The sequence below is a fragment of the Lissotriton vulgaris genome, chromosome 5 (assembly GCF_964263255.1).
Source record: "Lissotriton vulgaris chromosome 5, aLisVul1.2, whole genome shotgun sequence".
In the NCBI taxonomy this organism is placed as follows: Eukaryota; Metazoa; Chordata; class Amphibia; order Caudata; family Salamandridae; genus Lissotriton; species Lissotriton vulgaris.
The window spans coordinates 1,994,815,234-1,994,830,790 of record NC_141693.1 but is presented as its reverse complement, the minus strand read 5'-3'; the positions used below and the strand labels follow the sequence as shown (position 1 = coordinate 1,994,830,790).

The following is a 15,557-nucleotide window of genomic DNA, read 5'->3' as shown; positions in this document are numbered from 1 at the left end:
TACACGTGTTCTGCCTCTGTCTATTCCCCCCCCCCCCCCCCCCACCCACCACAGTTCCCGTCCCACTCCACACTTCTCTTACCTCGCCCCCTCCAGTGGCCTTTCCGCCCCTTCCTTTCCCCCTGTTGATTTTCCTCCGTGGTTTCTCATTTCTCTTTCTTTTCTATCTCTTGTGTTCTTCGTCTTCTACGCCTCTTTCCCTCCATTGCCTCTTCTAATATCGGACCCCACCTACCGGGCCTTCTCCGTCTTTTCTTCTCTGCCCCAAGGTGTATCTCGCTCTCTAACTCTCTCCCCCTTGGACTCTCCCTCAGGACTTGCTCCTCTCTTTCCCCTCTTTTTAATGTTTTTCACTCTCCACTCTCCTTCCCAAACATTCCCCCCTTCTATTTATTGCCCTCCACCCACAGCTCTCACAGCCCTCTCCTGTGTAACCCACTTTCTCTCTTAATAAATGTCATCTCGCCTAAGCTCCTCTAACACTCCTCCTTTCATCGCTCCCCCTTTTCTCTTAGTCTCCTTCCATGTTTGTTGTCAAGGGGTGACCCTCCCCAGGAGTGTACTAGGGAACGGAAGAGTCCACTTCAAATCGAAGTAAACGACCCCAGACACGGAAAGACGACCCCTCAGAAGGAAGATGTAACCCAAGCCCCCTCCCCTCAAAGGGCGACTGGGCCCGGCTTCAGCCACAGGATATCACAGGCACCCCCGCGCGCGCTTCTGAAAAAAAAACGGTATAGCGCCTCTTATGGCTTTAAAGATGTTCAGGGCTCTATGTCTCCCGTGTGTGTCGCTAACACTATGCCTTTTCACGAGCAGCTTCAACAAGACGCCGATAAAACGGTCCACAGCACTAGGTCACGCTGCAAACGGACTCGAGGCACAGGTTCAATCGTCTTCATACTTAAAAAAAAAAAAAACACCCGTTGGCAGTGCAGTTTATAGATTGCATTGTTTCAGTAATTAATTATATATTTACTCAAAATATAAAAAGTGAAAGAGAGACGCCGGAAGCTCCGTCACACCATCTGCCCACGCGGCGTGACACAGACTCACTTTTAAGACCACGCAAAACAAAAAATACAAATACATCGCGTGGTTGGGAACGGCGCCTTTCACCGCCACTTGAGAGCGGCGACAGAAAGGGTGAGTTTACACACCGTGGCGTTTCTATCGGGTGTATAATTCCTCAGGTGTGAGCTTGTAACTTCTCCTAAAATGTGTAACGTTTGTGGCACATCCCAGTAAACAAAAAATGTTAAACAAAAGGTCATTACAAAGACGTGTGATAACACAAACCCGTTCACACATTTATAACGAGTAGAGAGGTCACATTCCCGTTCACTGTGGGCTGTGACCTCCCTGAGAAATCACTGCTTAGCGCCTCTCCAGGCTCCAGGCGCACTGTCTTTCCAGAGGGAAACACTGGGACCAGCTTCATAAGGTGTTATCGGACCTATCGATTTAACCCCATGTTAACCCCTTGTCAGAGAGAAGTGTCAGTAAAGGACATACACGAGAAACGCCTGGCCTGACCCTCGTGTGCAGGTGCACGGAGAGCAATATGATAGCATTGTATGAAGGAGGGGCGTCGCCAGGCCCCGCCCCCTGTGAGTCATGCCCCCACCCCCTCAACATGGGTAATACATAGGATATTACACTCCGGGTACCTGAACACCACACACATGGGGGGACCAGTGACATTGGCCATTTTGAGATCTGCCCCTTGTGTTATCCTAATATCGTGTGTGACGTCACGAGTAGTACTTTGGAAATACTTATGTCTGAGTATCTCACCGGAAGGGGTGCATTTAAAAGGCTTTAATATTGTAGCTCAGCATTTCTACAACTGAATTTCTATGATCCTCTGGTGACATTCACCTATGTTTTTGGGGGGATGTAAAGAAAGGATTTTATTTAGACTTTAACAAGTGTTTTTTCAGTAAATGAAGAGAGAGCGATGTGCCTGGCCATATTAATTAATTTCACCAGTAGCAAGTGGAGGCTCTGAAATCCTTAGGGCGCGTCACCCGCTGATGTCATTTCCAGGATGAACACAGCGCGCGAGCTTCGCCGCTGCCCTTTGTTTGTTTAACGCCCACCTCCAAGGGGGAAAGAAACCCGGAATGAAAGCATGGCTTGCGGAACCGAGTAGACAGCAGCTGTATAAACACTCATTTCAAGACAGATGTGCTTCTAAAATACGCATATTTTTCATTTTAATAGCAAGAAAAAAAGAGTATATATATATATATATAATTTCAAAGAGGGAGAGAGAGAATTGTGGCCCTTTAATGCCACCCCTACGTTTTCAATATTTACAAAGCATCTATCTATCTATCTATTTATCTATCTATCTATCTATCTATCTATCTATCTATCTATCTATCTATCTATCTATCTATCTATCTATCTATCTATCTATCTATCTATCTATCTATCTCTCTCTCTCTCTCTCTCTCTATCTATCTATCTATCTATCTATCTATCTATCTATCTATCTATCTATCTATCTATCTATCTCTCTCTCTCTCTCTCTCTCTCTCTCTATCTATCTATCTATCTATCTATCTATCTATCTATCTATCTATCTATCTATCTATCTATCTATCTATCTATCTATCTCTGTATCCCTGTATAATTCACTATGGATTACTTGTTTGTGGTGTGTGCCGAACGTTGTCTGTTGCCATGTGTGGGCCTATGTGTTTTTTGTTCCCACACCTGTGTTTGCCGTGTGAGCCCTTCTGGTTACAGGCTGAGGTAGACATATTACACCTGTTCATTTGGGTTAATTTCAATATACACATCTGTACAGGTGTGTGTTTGTTTTAATTATGCACGCGTATGCCTCCTTGTGTGCATACTGTTATATATGAATGTAAATATATCTGCAGATATGCTGAGTGTAATATGGTATTTAATACCGCTGCTGCGGGTGGTGAGAGGCTGTAATTAACAAGAGCCAAAGCTTGGAGGAGATCAGGTTGGCCCTCCCCCCCGCCCCCCCCCCCCCCCCCGCCTTAACATTAGCAATAAATAGCATATTATACTCTGCGCAGCTGCATAAATATTTTATATATACCCAAGCAATGTTAATGTTTTTTAGTGTTTTTTTTAAGGTATTTAGTTAAAACAAGGATGCAAGGGGTTACATTTGAAATATGAGCCGCTAGGAAACCACACTGAACATTCCTTTCAACGTGTTTCTGTCGTTGTAACTTACAAAGTATGAACGAGGAACGAGTTTTTCTCCCGTCAGTTTCACACTGTGGCAGTTAAGCAGAATTTGACCTGTGCACTGTATCAATACAGCCTGGTGCGTTAATTCGTTCAGATCCTGTAAAGAACATTGTCATTGTGCCTTATTTTAATCTGTGTTTGCCTGCACATACATACCTGTGAAGAGACAGGTTAATGCACGTAATTTTTTTTGCAGATTTTTATATAGCGCGAACTCGACCCGAAGGTATTGGAGCGCTTTACATGAGCACCGTATTTACAATACACATGCAGGCAGGCTCTGTATCCGACAGGAGAGGGGCCGGGGCGGCCCCCACCGGGGAAAGAGAGAGGAAGTAAAGTTCAAGCGCCGCCCCTGGCCCCCGCGGTAATAGCTCCGTTAAGGCTCCCTCTGAGCTGGGCGGAGGCACAGGGCGGGGGGCGGCAACGAGGGGGCGGTCCGCGGTAATTAATTCACTCTCTTTTAATCGCTCATACGGGTCCTCTTCCAGACAGTGACGAAGCCAAGCAAGAGAAAGGAGCCCGGCAGCCAATCAGAGCGCCCGGTGAGCAGGCACGTGCCCCGGCGTCTTAAAAAGCAGAGCTAAAGTGCCCGAAGTTCAGTTGTACGTGAGAGGGAGAGAGGGCGGCGTCACCTCGAGGGCTGGGAGCTGCGGGGCCTTCTAGGCGCACGAGGAGTGGGGGTGCGCGCTGCTAAGGGTGTTGCTGAGACAAAGGGGGTGCACCCTGACAGCTCTTCAAGGTGCTGAGACACCGGAAGAACACCCCAAGGTGCGGATCACAAAGGGTGCTGAGCAGCAGAAGGAGCTGAACCGCAAAGGAACTCTCCAGGGTGCTGAGCCACAGAAGGAGCTCTCCAGGTCGCTGATCACTGAAGAAGTTCTCTAGTTTGCTGACCCACAGAGGGAGCTCTCCAGGGTGCTGATCCCAGAGGGTGCTGAACCGCAAAGGAACTCTCCAGGGGGCTAACCACAGAGGGAGCTGAACCGCAAAGGAATTCTCCAGGGTGCTGAGCCACAGATGGAACTCCCCAGTGAGCTAAGCCACAGAAGGAGCTCTCCTGGGCGCTAAGCCACAGAAGGAGCTTTCCTGGGTGCTAAGCCACAGAAGGAGCTTTCCTGGGTTCTGCGGCACTAATGGAGCTCACAGCGGCGCTGAGCCACACGAGGCTCTGATACACGGCGCTGTCCAGGACTTGGGCCTCGCGAGGAACGGGGCAGGGTGCTGTGCAACAGGAGGTGCTGAGCCACAAAGGGTGCTGAGCCGGAGGAGACGCGGAAAGAAGCCAGAAACCCCAGCTCCCGTCGGACCACTAGTCCAGGCCGGTTCTAGCGCACTGGCCACTTCTGCTCCACCGGGCATGGGTCCACTTTCCACGCACACGCAGCCCCAAATTCCCCATAGGAAGCTGGCACCGCACGCTGGAGCTGAACTCATCTCAAGTTTGCATCAGTTCGACCACTGACCCGGTTCTGAAATTTTTCTGCTGTGACAAAGCCACCTTGGAAAGCCCGGTCACCTCTGCAAGCGATTCTGGGACGAATCTGATCTCAGGGACAGCCTGGGGGCGCCTCTCGGGCCGGTTCTTGCCGGGCGGGAGTTGCACCAGGTCGTTCCAACCTAGATCGGCTAATTCTAACGCATTTCGCGTGGTTCTCACTCCTGGACAAGATCTAGCCTGGTTCGCGTGGCTTTCACTTCTGGAGAAGTTCTGGCCACTGGACGTGTTCCTGCTCAGCTCGCTTCTTCCTGTCTGGGCCGGATCTGCATCCCCTCGTCCAAGTTGCCTCTCTGTGGCATCACCGGCTCCAGAAAGGCGCCCAGGCCTCGCCCCTGCTCGGGTCAGGGGTTGACTCTGAGCCCCCAGCACAGAGTCCTAACAGCAGAACCACCCAAAGGGCTATAAGGCACCACCCTCCTGTACCCTGTGGTCTCCCGGCGTCCCTCGGGCCCCAGCACGCCCTCTCTCTTGGTCCTGGCGTGACTGGGCCTGCAGCTTCAAGTGTGACTCTGGGGGGAAAGGCGCCCTGTGCCATGAAGGACACTGGCACGGATTCTTAGCCCTGCCACACACACCGCGCCCTACAAGGACTCGTGGGCCCAATGACCCCCTGACACGGCAGCAGCATGGAAGGGGGCACCGGCTTCGGAATTGACTCTATCCTGTCCCACAGGCCCGGGAGCCCGGCTGGGGGCAAGGGGGACACCCTGATGGGAGATTGCAGGTCCCCCCTGGAGCTGAGCCCCGACTCAGAAGGAAGCAGCGGGTGTTCGCCCTCCTCCTCCCCGGGAAGGGAGTGCATGGAGGCGGTGGGTCCCCGGCACGGCAGCGCTCTGGGCATGGACTGTCCTCTGGCCCCCGGAGGGCCCCAAATGTCTGCCCCCTCTCAGTCCAGGACAATTACCACCTCCTCCTTCCTTATCAGAGACATTCTGGCGGACTGCAAGCCCCTAGCTGCCTGCGCCCCCTACTCCAGCAACGGGCAGCCCGCCCAGGAGCCGGGCCGGTGCCTGGTCAGCAGGGGGGGCGAGGACTTCCGAGAGAAGCTGGAGCGAGGGGGGAGCAACGCATCGTCCGACTCCGAGTACAGAGGTGAGGAGGGCAGAGCGGGTGGCCGGGGGGGGGGGGGGCTACTCTTCCTACCCGGAGTGAAGGGGGTACAGAGGAAGGGAAGGCGGAACTCCTTGTCCTACTCGGAGTAGCGAGGTTAAGAGGTACAGGGGGGAGGAGGTTCACCCTGCTCAGAGGTGGAGAGGTACCGAGAGTACGGTAGAGGGTAGCGCCTTGCCCTACATGGAGTACGTAAGTGAGGTAGATACAGAAGCAAGGAAGGGGTGAGGCGCGTCCTACTCTAAGTCCAGGGGTTGGAGGATGGGTGGGTCTCCTTGCCCTAGAGTGCCGAGGTCAGGGGGTACGGAGGTGGACTCTTCGTCTTATTGACAGCTCCCAGATGAGAGGTATTGAGGTGGGGGAATGGGCTCCTTAGAGGTACTTAGGGGAGTGTGTACAGAAGTGGGGGCCCGGAAATCAGTTACTCGGGGTGCAGCGGTGAGGCGTGAGAAGTGTCCAAGTTGTAGGGGGGGAGGGGGGGGGGTCATTCTGCACAGCTCTACATCCGGCGACAGAAGGAAACAATTAAGTAATATAATGAGATCAACACCACCGTTTCCATTGGTAAATATTCCACTATTAACAACACTACTGCTGCTGTAATTATTAACAGTACTCTAGCGCTCAGCGCAAACTTGGCATCCTCTTGGCGCCTGCATACCTGGGGCCTTACATTCCCGGCTTCTCTCCCTTTAGAGAACAGCGCGTTGTGACCCTCGCACGGAGATGCCAGTGACTTTGGCAAATGAACGGCCTCCTCGGTGTAGTTTTTTTCTTTTTTACTTTACAACAGGAGCCCTTAAAGTTTGCCGGATGGATTCCAAAGCGGAGAAGGGGTGCCAGCGGCTAGAGGCTCCGTTCTTTGCAAAAGCGCCATAATAGAGCGTAAAGCCCGGAATACAAAACACAACGCTGAAAAAATGCACAGGCAACAGTACAAAAAAACATATATAAAGTTGTTTAATCTCTAAAACAATCTGAGGTTTGGTTTCTGACGCTAGCAGGCCCTCACACAGAAGCAGAGGGGCCGTGGCGCAGTTGTTCGGCATCTCGGCGCTGTCCCTGTCTGTAATAATTAGTTGCCTGTCAGGGGTGGCTGTAATAGTGGGTTTAAGTGAACACACCCGCCACCTCGAAGGCTAATAAGGGAACGCAGGGAAAGTCTGGTTAAGAGGAGCCCTTGCAGGTCGCGTGCTCCGTGGGGTGAGCTGTACATTAAAGGCATGACTCGTGTTTCATGCACCTGTACAGGTCTAGATATACAAGTTCTTAACATTAAAATATAGCACGCGAGAAGCGATCCCAGCAGTCTGCAGCTGCGGTGGGGTGCGCTGTATAACTTGAATTACTTCCAGCGGTTTCCTTGGCTCCTGAGGCGGCGCGGTGATGTATAGTCGGGGGTCTCAGACCTACATAAGACGTCTCAGGGCGAGCGCCTATTCCCTGAATGTAGACAAAGGTGAGCTATTTATAAACCCGGAAGACGCCTCGGGATTGGTGGGCTAGAAGCAGCCCCGAGTTCTGCTTCCGAGTGCACCTTGCAGTAAATAATGGTATTTTTAAAAATTAAAGCCTGCGCGGGACCCATAAAACCCGGACAATGCCCGGCGGATCGGGTGACGCTTCTAAGACACTGTTGTTTCATTGACGATTTTTTTTCTGCCTAAGAACAAAGTAGGCGTCGGACAGAGACACCTCCCGACGCCTCGGCCCCCTCCGGGACTTTTGTTTAGAATTCATCCCGTCCCGGCCTCTTATTCCAACTCACAGCAGCCAAAGGAAGAGGCCAAAAGAATAATTAATGGCCCTATAAATTATCCAAGAGCTGCTCTTACAGACAAGGGCGGACAAAGTGTTTTCAGGAGGTGCTTCTCTTCCAGGTGCTCGGGCGTCGATGGGACATTAAAATCTATAGGTCCTCGAGTGCCCTGCGCTCGAGAACACGGGATAATACACCCCAAAACCCAGACATGTTTCAGGGCTCCCGCTCCCCTTCTCTACCCAAATAACTGAATAACATATCCACTACTCAAACTACTTCATATTTCACTATACTCATTTTCAACACTAATCCTTTATGGGTTCCGGAGTGGCGTGCTACTCACCAGAAAAGCGCTTCAACGTCCATTAGGGGTAGCAAGCGCTATATGAATGCAAACCTTTCTTCCCCTTTTACCCTTCCGCTATCCTTCTCACTCCAAATAACTGAGTAATATCCACCACTGAAATTACTTTCATATTTCACCATACTAATTCACCACTAATCCTTTATGGGCTTCCTGAATAGCGTGTGTCAACAAGCGCTATATAAATACAAACCTTTGTCCTCCTCTATCCTTCTTCTATCATTCCAAATCCAAATAACTGACTAACCTATCCACCACTTAAAATGTACTTGTATGTTTCACTATACTAATTCAACACTAATCCTCTATGGGTCCCAGAGTAGCGTGCTACTAGCCAAAAAAGCGCTTCAACGCCTCGTCAGGGGTAGTAAGCGCTATATAAATGCAATTACAATACAATACAGTGTGCTGAATGGGGCTTCTTTGTGCATTTTCTTAAATATTGAATACGGCGCATTCTGGCACACCCTCCGATGAACAGGAGTATGCTCATGGTTTTACACTGGAAGCCTCTCACAGGTGAAGTCTGGGGCCTGGTGAGATGTGAAGAGGTAATTTATTAGGAGACCGTCAGTTCTTGTGGCTTTACACGTCTTACACATTTACAATTGCAAACGCTGGGACAGAGAAAGGCAGTTCGCAGAATCACAGGTTTGTTGTCCTTCATCGAAGCCGGGAGTAAGCACAGCTACTCGAGTCTGTAAGTTAGAACCGCCGCCCGCCCTGGGAGCTTTAACACCCCTCACCCCCGTGCTGACACATCAGCACTGATGTTTCTGTGGTCACTATATGTGGAATAATGCACAGTGAAGACTGCATCATCTTTGGGTGCAATTGAGATTTTGTTTTTATGGGAAATCCCCACAGCAGCCGGTGAGAAAAAAGTTGAGCTGAACACAAATATATATATATGTGTGTGTGTGTGTGTAGATAGATCGATAGATAGATCGATAGATAGAATGTACTTTCAGACTTTGTGCCGCATAAATTATGCAAAAAAAAGTAGGGAACTCTGGCTAGTGTCCACGCTTCAAGCGGAGCGCAGCTCTGTAAAATGGAACACTGTACGACATTGCCAAAACCTACACTGAAAATGAGAGCAGCCCTCAATCGAAAAGCTAGGAAGTACCCAGGGCTCCCTACTTCTCTTCTGCATAATGTATCCACACTCTAAGCCTGAAAGGACATTGTGTTATTGTGTGTGTGTGTGTGTGTGTGTGTGTGTGTGTATATATATATATATATATGTTATTTTTGATATATATGTATATGTGTGTGTATATATACTCACATATATGTGGTTATATGTGTGTGTGTATATATATATATATATATATCAGTTTTCAGTTTTTAACGTCTTTATTTCGAAGTTTTCTTCATAAAAGACAAGCAAATAAAATGTATACAAAAGTACAACACATAAGTACAGATCTTAAAAATACAATATAGACAATCACATATCCGTTTAAAAAAGTCAATTAAATAACATAGAAAGACGTTTTACCCAGTTAATAAGAATATAAAAGTTCATTCAATTGGGCATAAATGTTTGTATATTTCATTTATCACCTTGTAAACACCTGGCTCTGATGGTCCAAGCCCATCCAAGATATATATGTTATAATTGATATATATGTATATATGTGTGTGTACATATACACACATATAAGTGGTTATATATGTGTGTGTATATATATATATATATATATATATATATATATATATATATATATATATATATATGTATATATATATATATATATATATATATATATATATATATATATATATATATATATATATATATATATATATATATATATATACACACACACACACATATCCACTATCATACCCACCTAGGAAAAGTAAATGACAATAAGTTACAACGTCACAGAACCTTTCCTTGAACGAAGTGCGGCGGGGCTGATTCCTTTATTATATATATTTGGGATTTACTTAAATTCATGTTCATAGCGCTGTGTGCCTTCTGTAAGCCGGAGGGCTCGGCCCTGTCCCGTGCGGGTCACAGAAATCAACGAATTACATCTTTAACTTTTTCACATTTTTTCGCTGATATAAAAGCGCCTCGGGGCGAGAGCGGGCGGGAAACGCGGGGCTAAAACCATCATTACAAGAGGAGTAAAGTTAGAGGAGTTTCAATGATGAATAAGATGGATGGCGCTACCGAGTGCACGCACACGCACACACGCACAGGCTTCATGGCGCTATATATGAAGATGAAGACAGCAGCAAACTTTAGAGTTAAGCGGCTCGAAGCCTCTCCGAGTCCTCGTGTATTATGTAAAAAGAAAAACGAAATAAAAAGTGTAGAAAAGCCCGTCTCAGCCGCACTCGCTGTATATTTGTTCCAATTATGATTCCGAAAATGATAGGAAATGATCACGAGTTCACATAATAATATAATAATAATTTGGGTTCACAAAATAATTCTTTACTGTACTCAAACGATCTTTTCTAACCCGGATATGACGTCAGCCATGGAGCTCGGAACATCTGTCCCTGGACAGCAAAGTTTCGGATGAAAAAGTGTCAGCAGGAAAACCGGAGACACAACACGAGGTTTGCACTGAGCAGAGCAGCGGGCACCGCGGGACATAGCTCCTCGAAGACACCTTCTATTTAAGGCGCCGTCTATGTAATAACCCTTTCCGATGGGGTCAGAGTGGCCTTGCGACATGTTATCAGAAACAGATTCCCTTTCAAATGAGAACAAAAAGACATGGACGACCATTTTTAACGGGCGCGGGAACAAGGGGCTAAAAACACTTGCTGCGCCCGGACACCCCGGGCCCCTCCCTCTGTTACCCCCGGGGTGCCCTCGGGGTGACTCCCGGCGCCTCTGCACCTTCACAGGCGAGCGGGTCCATGGAGCGGGGTTACACGGAACATGCACAGGCCTCTGGGAGAAGAGCTTTACAGGGGGGTGGGTGTGTGTGTGTGTGTATGTGTGTGTGTGTGTGTGTTGGGGGGTATCTGGGGCCGGGGGTGCATGGATGAGCTCCTAAAGGGCCGCTGGCTCGGGGTGTTTTGGGGTCGGGTGGCAGAGGTCTACACTCACATTCAGTCAATATCAACTTTTACAATCTCTATTAAAACCGCTTCAATGGAGCGCTGTGAAATCTTGGATTTGGGCATTAAGTCCCTGCAACCGCCCGCTCCTCTCTGGGATAATAACCTTATTAAACTTCGCTCGAGTGTGCCCGGACACGAAGAGCAGGGATAATCCGCTTTAAAGGCGCTCTGCTTGTCTAAGCGCTATATGGATCTTGTGTTTGGGAAAGAGAAAGTCCCCTCTCGAGCGCCTGGTGAGATCGTGAAATCAAAGAAGACAGATTGGGGGGGGGGGGGGGGTGATGAGATCTGAGCAGAGGGGGTGAGGGTGTGGGGGGGGGCTGCTGGGCGGCGGTCTGGTCTCTAACTGGGCCGTTAATTCTCCGGGCTTGAAGCTGGAGTGAGTTCCCCGGTGGCTCAATTAAGCGGATTATTGTCCCCCAAAGAGAGAAAGCAGCCCCCAAAAAAGACAGTCGCCCCCACCTTTCCCACACCAGAGTTTGCCTGGGCTCAGCTGAATCCGCCATAAACCGCTATAAAACCCCTCCAGAGCCCAGGGCCTGCGCCTCCCGGGCAGAGTGACCGCTTTATATTCAGGAATGTGGTGTACAAAGAGTGCGTGACACAACTGTGCACACAGACAGGCACACACACAGTGTCACACACCACACTATAAACAGACGCGCAAACCGACCATAGAAACACATACACCGACACAAATGAACCCCTTTATATTCAGGAGTGTGGTGTACAAAGAGTGTGTGAGACAACTCTGCGCGGGGCACAGAGACAGACACACAAACGCACTCACACATTGTTAACCCCACCGACACATATACATAGACGCGCACACAGACACACACTGCAACAGAGAAACCGCTTTCTATTCACGAATGTGGTGCACAAAGAGGGAGAGATACAACAGGGCACACAAAGAGACACACACACCGACACTACAGACACGCGCACTGACTCTGGGACACATATACACCCACAAAAACGAACCGTTTTATATTCAGGAGTTCGCGTTACAAAGGTGTGTGACACAACTATGCACGCACAGAGGCAACCACACACCAACGCCTATACACGCTCACACGAGCGCACACAGACACGCATTCATATACCACACAGAGACACAGGTACCTACATAGCAGGGGCACGCGCATACACACATATACACACAGGCAGTCTCGTGCTCACACATACATAAACAGCACATCCGCAGACACACAGGCGAGCACACACATAGAAGACACAGACGCGAACACACGTCGTAGACACGCACAGAGGCGCGTATGCACGCACACACATACAGACACACGAATAAAGACACACAGAGACGCACGCTGACATGCACACATATACGGACACAGAGACACATGCACACACAACACAGAGACGTACACTTACGGATATTCAACTACAGGTACACAGACACACACAAACGCACGCACACACAGAGACTCACATACGGACAAACACAGACAAATGCAGACACTCAAAATCAACACAGAGACACAGACCTACGCATACAAAAAGAGGCGCTATCCTACTCACAGGCACATAAGCACATACTCACACACAGCCTAAACTAGAGAGGTGTGATTCCGCCCCATAAACACACACCTATCCACACCCTTCTCCAGCTCGGGGCACACACCTCGTTACCCCACTTTGTACATTAGTGTCCCCTTGGGTTTCTGGTGCCACTGGAGTGACCCGCGAGCCGGGCTCTTCCGGGTCACCACAGCCCCGAGGCGGCGCCGCCGCAGAGGGGGGTTTGTGAAACTCTGCGTTTAATAAAGATTACTAGCTGTAATTCACAGACTTACACTATTCTTTTTAAATCAATTGTCTGTGCGTTAACACTCTCCACGCGTGTATAGGCCGTGACTCACGCGCCTCTGTGCGAGACACACACACACCGAAAGAGAGGCAGAAGTGGACGTGTGCACCTCCGGCAGATCCCGGGCGCAGGGAGGTTCTTTGGGACGTCCGCTGTCACATAGAAGGTGGCATCTTTGTACATGGGTGGCAGAACGTGTGTACCGGACGGGTCACACAACGACTGTAGCGCTGCGACACCCGACGCATCGCATAAAGCAGCTAGGCTAGGGTGACCGAGGAGGCATGTACTTTAGACAACTTGGCAGCGTGTGATGGACAGACAGACACACAAGAAGACGTGAGAGTCTGACAAACAAACTCATTTACGAACCCTCGCGTCTGGTGGCGCAAGAAGTGCTTCCGGTAGTTGTACATTCAGTGAGTTAGGGACAGACCCGCCTTTCGGATTCAGTGAGTTTCACCCCGGGACCGTTCCTTTCCGGCGGTGAGACGCCTCTGCCTCCTTCTTTGGGCTCAGCGCCAAGAGGCCACTTTGGTGCTGATCGAGGCACTCCTGTTAATAACGACACCTGGCCAATGCAGACTCGGAGACCCGAGTCCCAGCGCGCGTGAATTCTCACGCACCCACGCGTGCACGAACACGCGGACGCACAATCTACTGTCACCAGATTCACTTTTTTTTGTTCCTTCCTTCGTTTCATTTCTTGGATTACAGATGTCACTTGTGATTCCGTTCTTCCGTCTAGCCAGTGTCTGTATCAATCAGTTTTTGTCTATATTTGTCGTTTTTTTTTTGTTCACTTAATTTTTTTTCCTTAATTTTTTTTACTGCTGTTCTATATTGATTCGTACCCGTCTACTCTTCCCTTTCCGTGTTTTATCATTATTTCAGTCATTCTTTTTATCTTTCTACTCCACTGTCTCCCTTCTCTTGTTCTTCCCCAGTTTACTTTCACTTTTCGTTGTTTAATACGTATTTCTTTCAGATCGTATTTCTTTTCTACCTTTAAAACAATTATAGTCCGTTTTTCTTTACCGTTGTTTTTATAACTGTCTCCTTTGTATTTTTCGCTGGAGTCCGCCTTTTCCTTTTTGTGTCTTCGAGTATTTCTCGGAGTCCTATCTGTTGTCTGATAATATTTGTTTCCTCGTTGTTCTTTCTCGTTCCCATTATGATCTTTCTTTCATCCCTCCCTCTCTTTATATTTCCCCTCTCCCGGCTTTCGTTTTTCTTCTCTTCGTGTTTTTTCCTTTTTCTAGTACCTTCTAATATCTCTTGGTGTTTGTTTTCACCTTTCTTTTCCTTACTCTCGTTCCGCTCTCTTCCACCTTCCGCTTTATCTCTTCCGTTCTCTATCGTGCTTCTACTTTTCGATTTTCTTCATCTATTTTCCGACAGTCTCACAATTATTTGTCGTGCTTCCTTTCTTCTAACTTTTTTCCTTCATCTATTTTCCAGTTTCTCACACTTTTTTCGTGTTTATTCCCTTGTATATTCTTTCTCTTTCTTTCGGTCTTTTCATCTTTTTACCCTTCGCTTTCGTTTTCTCTTTTTACTTCATCCTCCATTTGTGGGTTCTCCTACAGTCTTTGTTTTTAATTTTATCCCCACTTTAGTTTATTTTTGTTGTTTTTCTTTCCCTTTCCTTTGTTCTAATTTCCTTTGATCGGTTTGCCTCTTTCCCGTCTCCCCTGCCCTCGCCCCAGCCCCTCGGACACGCCCTTACTGGCCTCCCCTTGTCTTTGCAGTGAAGGAGGAGGGGGACCGCGAGATCTCCAGCTCGAGGGACAGCCCCCCGGTGCGGCTGAAGAAGCCCCGCAAGGCCCGCACCGCTTTCACCGACCACCAGCTGGCCCAGCTGGAGCGGAGCTTCGAGCGACAGAAGTACCTGAGCGTGCAGGACCGGATGGAGCTGGCGGCATCCCTCAACCTGACGGACACACAGGTCAAGACCTGGTACCAGAACCGCAGGTGAGACCTAGAACCGCAGAGAGGGGGGGGGGGCAGGGGTGGGACAGGAGAGGATGGAGCTGGAGGCATCCCTCAACCTGACGGACACGCAGGTCAAGACCTGGTACCAGAACCGCAGGTGAGAGCTAGAACCGCAGAGAGGGAGGGGGCGGGGGGGGACAGGAGAGGATGGAGCCGGCGGCATCCCTCAACCTGACGGACACACAGGTCAAGACCTGGTACCAGAACCGCAGGTGAGACCTAGAACCGCAGCCTAGAACCGCAGAGAGGGGGGCAGGGGTGGGACAGGAGAGGATGGAACTGGCGGCATCCCTCCACCTGACGGACACACAGGTCAAGACCTGGTACCAGAACCGCAGGTGAGAGCTAGAACCGCAGAGAGGGGGGCATGGGTGGGACAGGAGAGGATGGAGCTGGCGGCATCCCTCAACCTGACGGACACACAGGTCAAGACCTGGTACCAGAACCGCAGGTGAGACCTAGAACCGCAGAGAGGGGGGCATGGGTGGGACAGGAGAGGATGGAGCTGGCGGCATCCCTCAACCTGACGGACACACAGGTCAAGACCTGGTACCAGAACCGCAGGTGAGACCTAGAACCGCAGCCTAGAACCGCAGAGAGGGGGGCGGGGGAGGGACAGGAGAGGATGGAGCTGGCGGCATCCCTCAACCTGACGGAC

At 49.4% G+C, this 15,557-nt stretch overlaps 1 protein-coding gene across 2 annotated transcripts in view; it reads left to right on the top strand.

Moving 5' to 3' along the window:
- Positions 1 to 5,298: 5,298 nt before the first annotated feature.
- BARHL1 (BarH like homeobox 1) overlaps positions 5,299 to 15,557 on the top strand; it is a 28,165-nt gene continuing 17,906 nt past the window's right edge. Inside the window, exons 1-2 of one of the 2 annotated variants that reach the window (XM_086920593.1) lie at positions 5,299 to 5,836; positions 14,656 to 14,878. In XM_086920593.1, the coding sequence (XP_086776719.1) occupies positions 5,371 to 5,836; positions 14,656 to 14,878 (689 nt within the window). In that variant the 5' untranslated portion in view covers positions 5,299 to 5,370. Of the gene's footprint in view, positions 5,855 to 14,655; positions 14,879 to 15,557 lie in introns of both variants that reach the window. The other variant, XM_086920594.1, reaches the window with a different exon arrangement.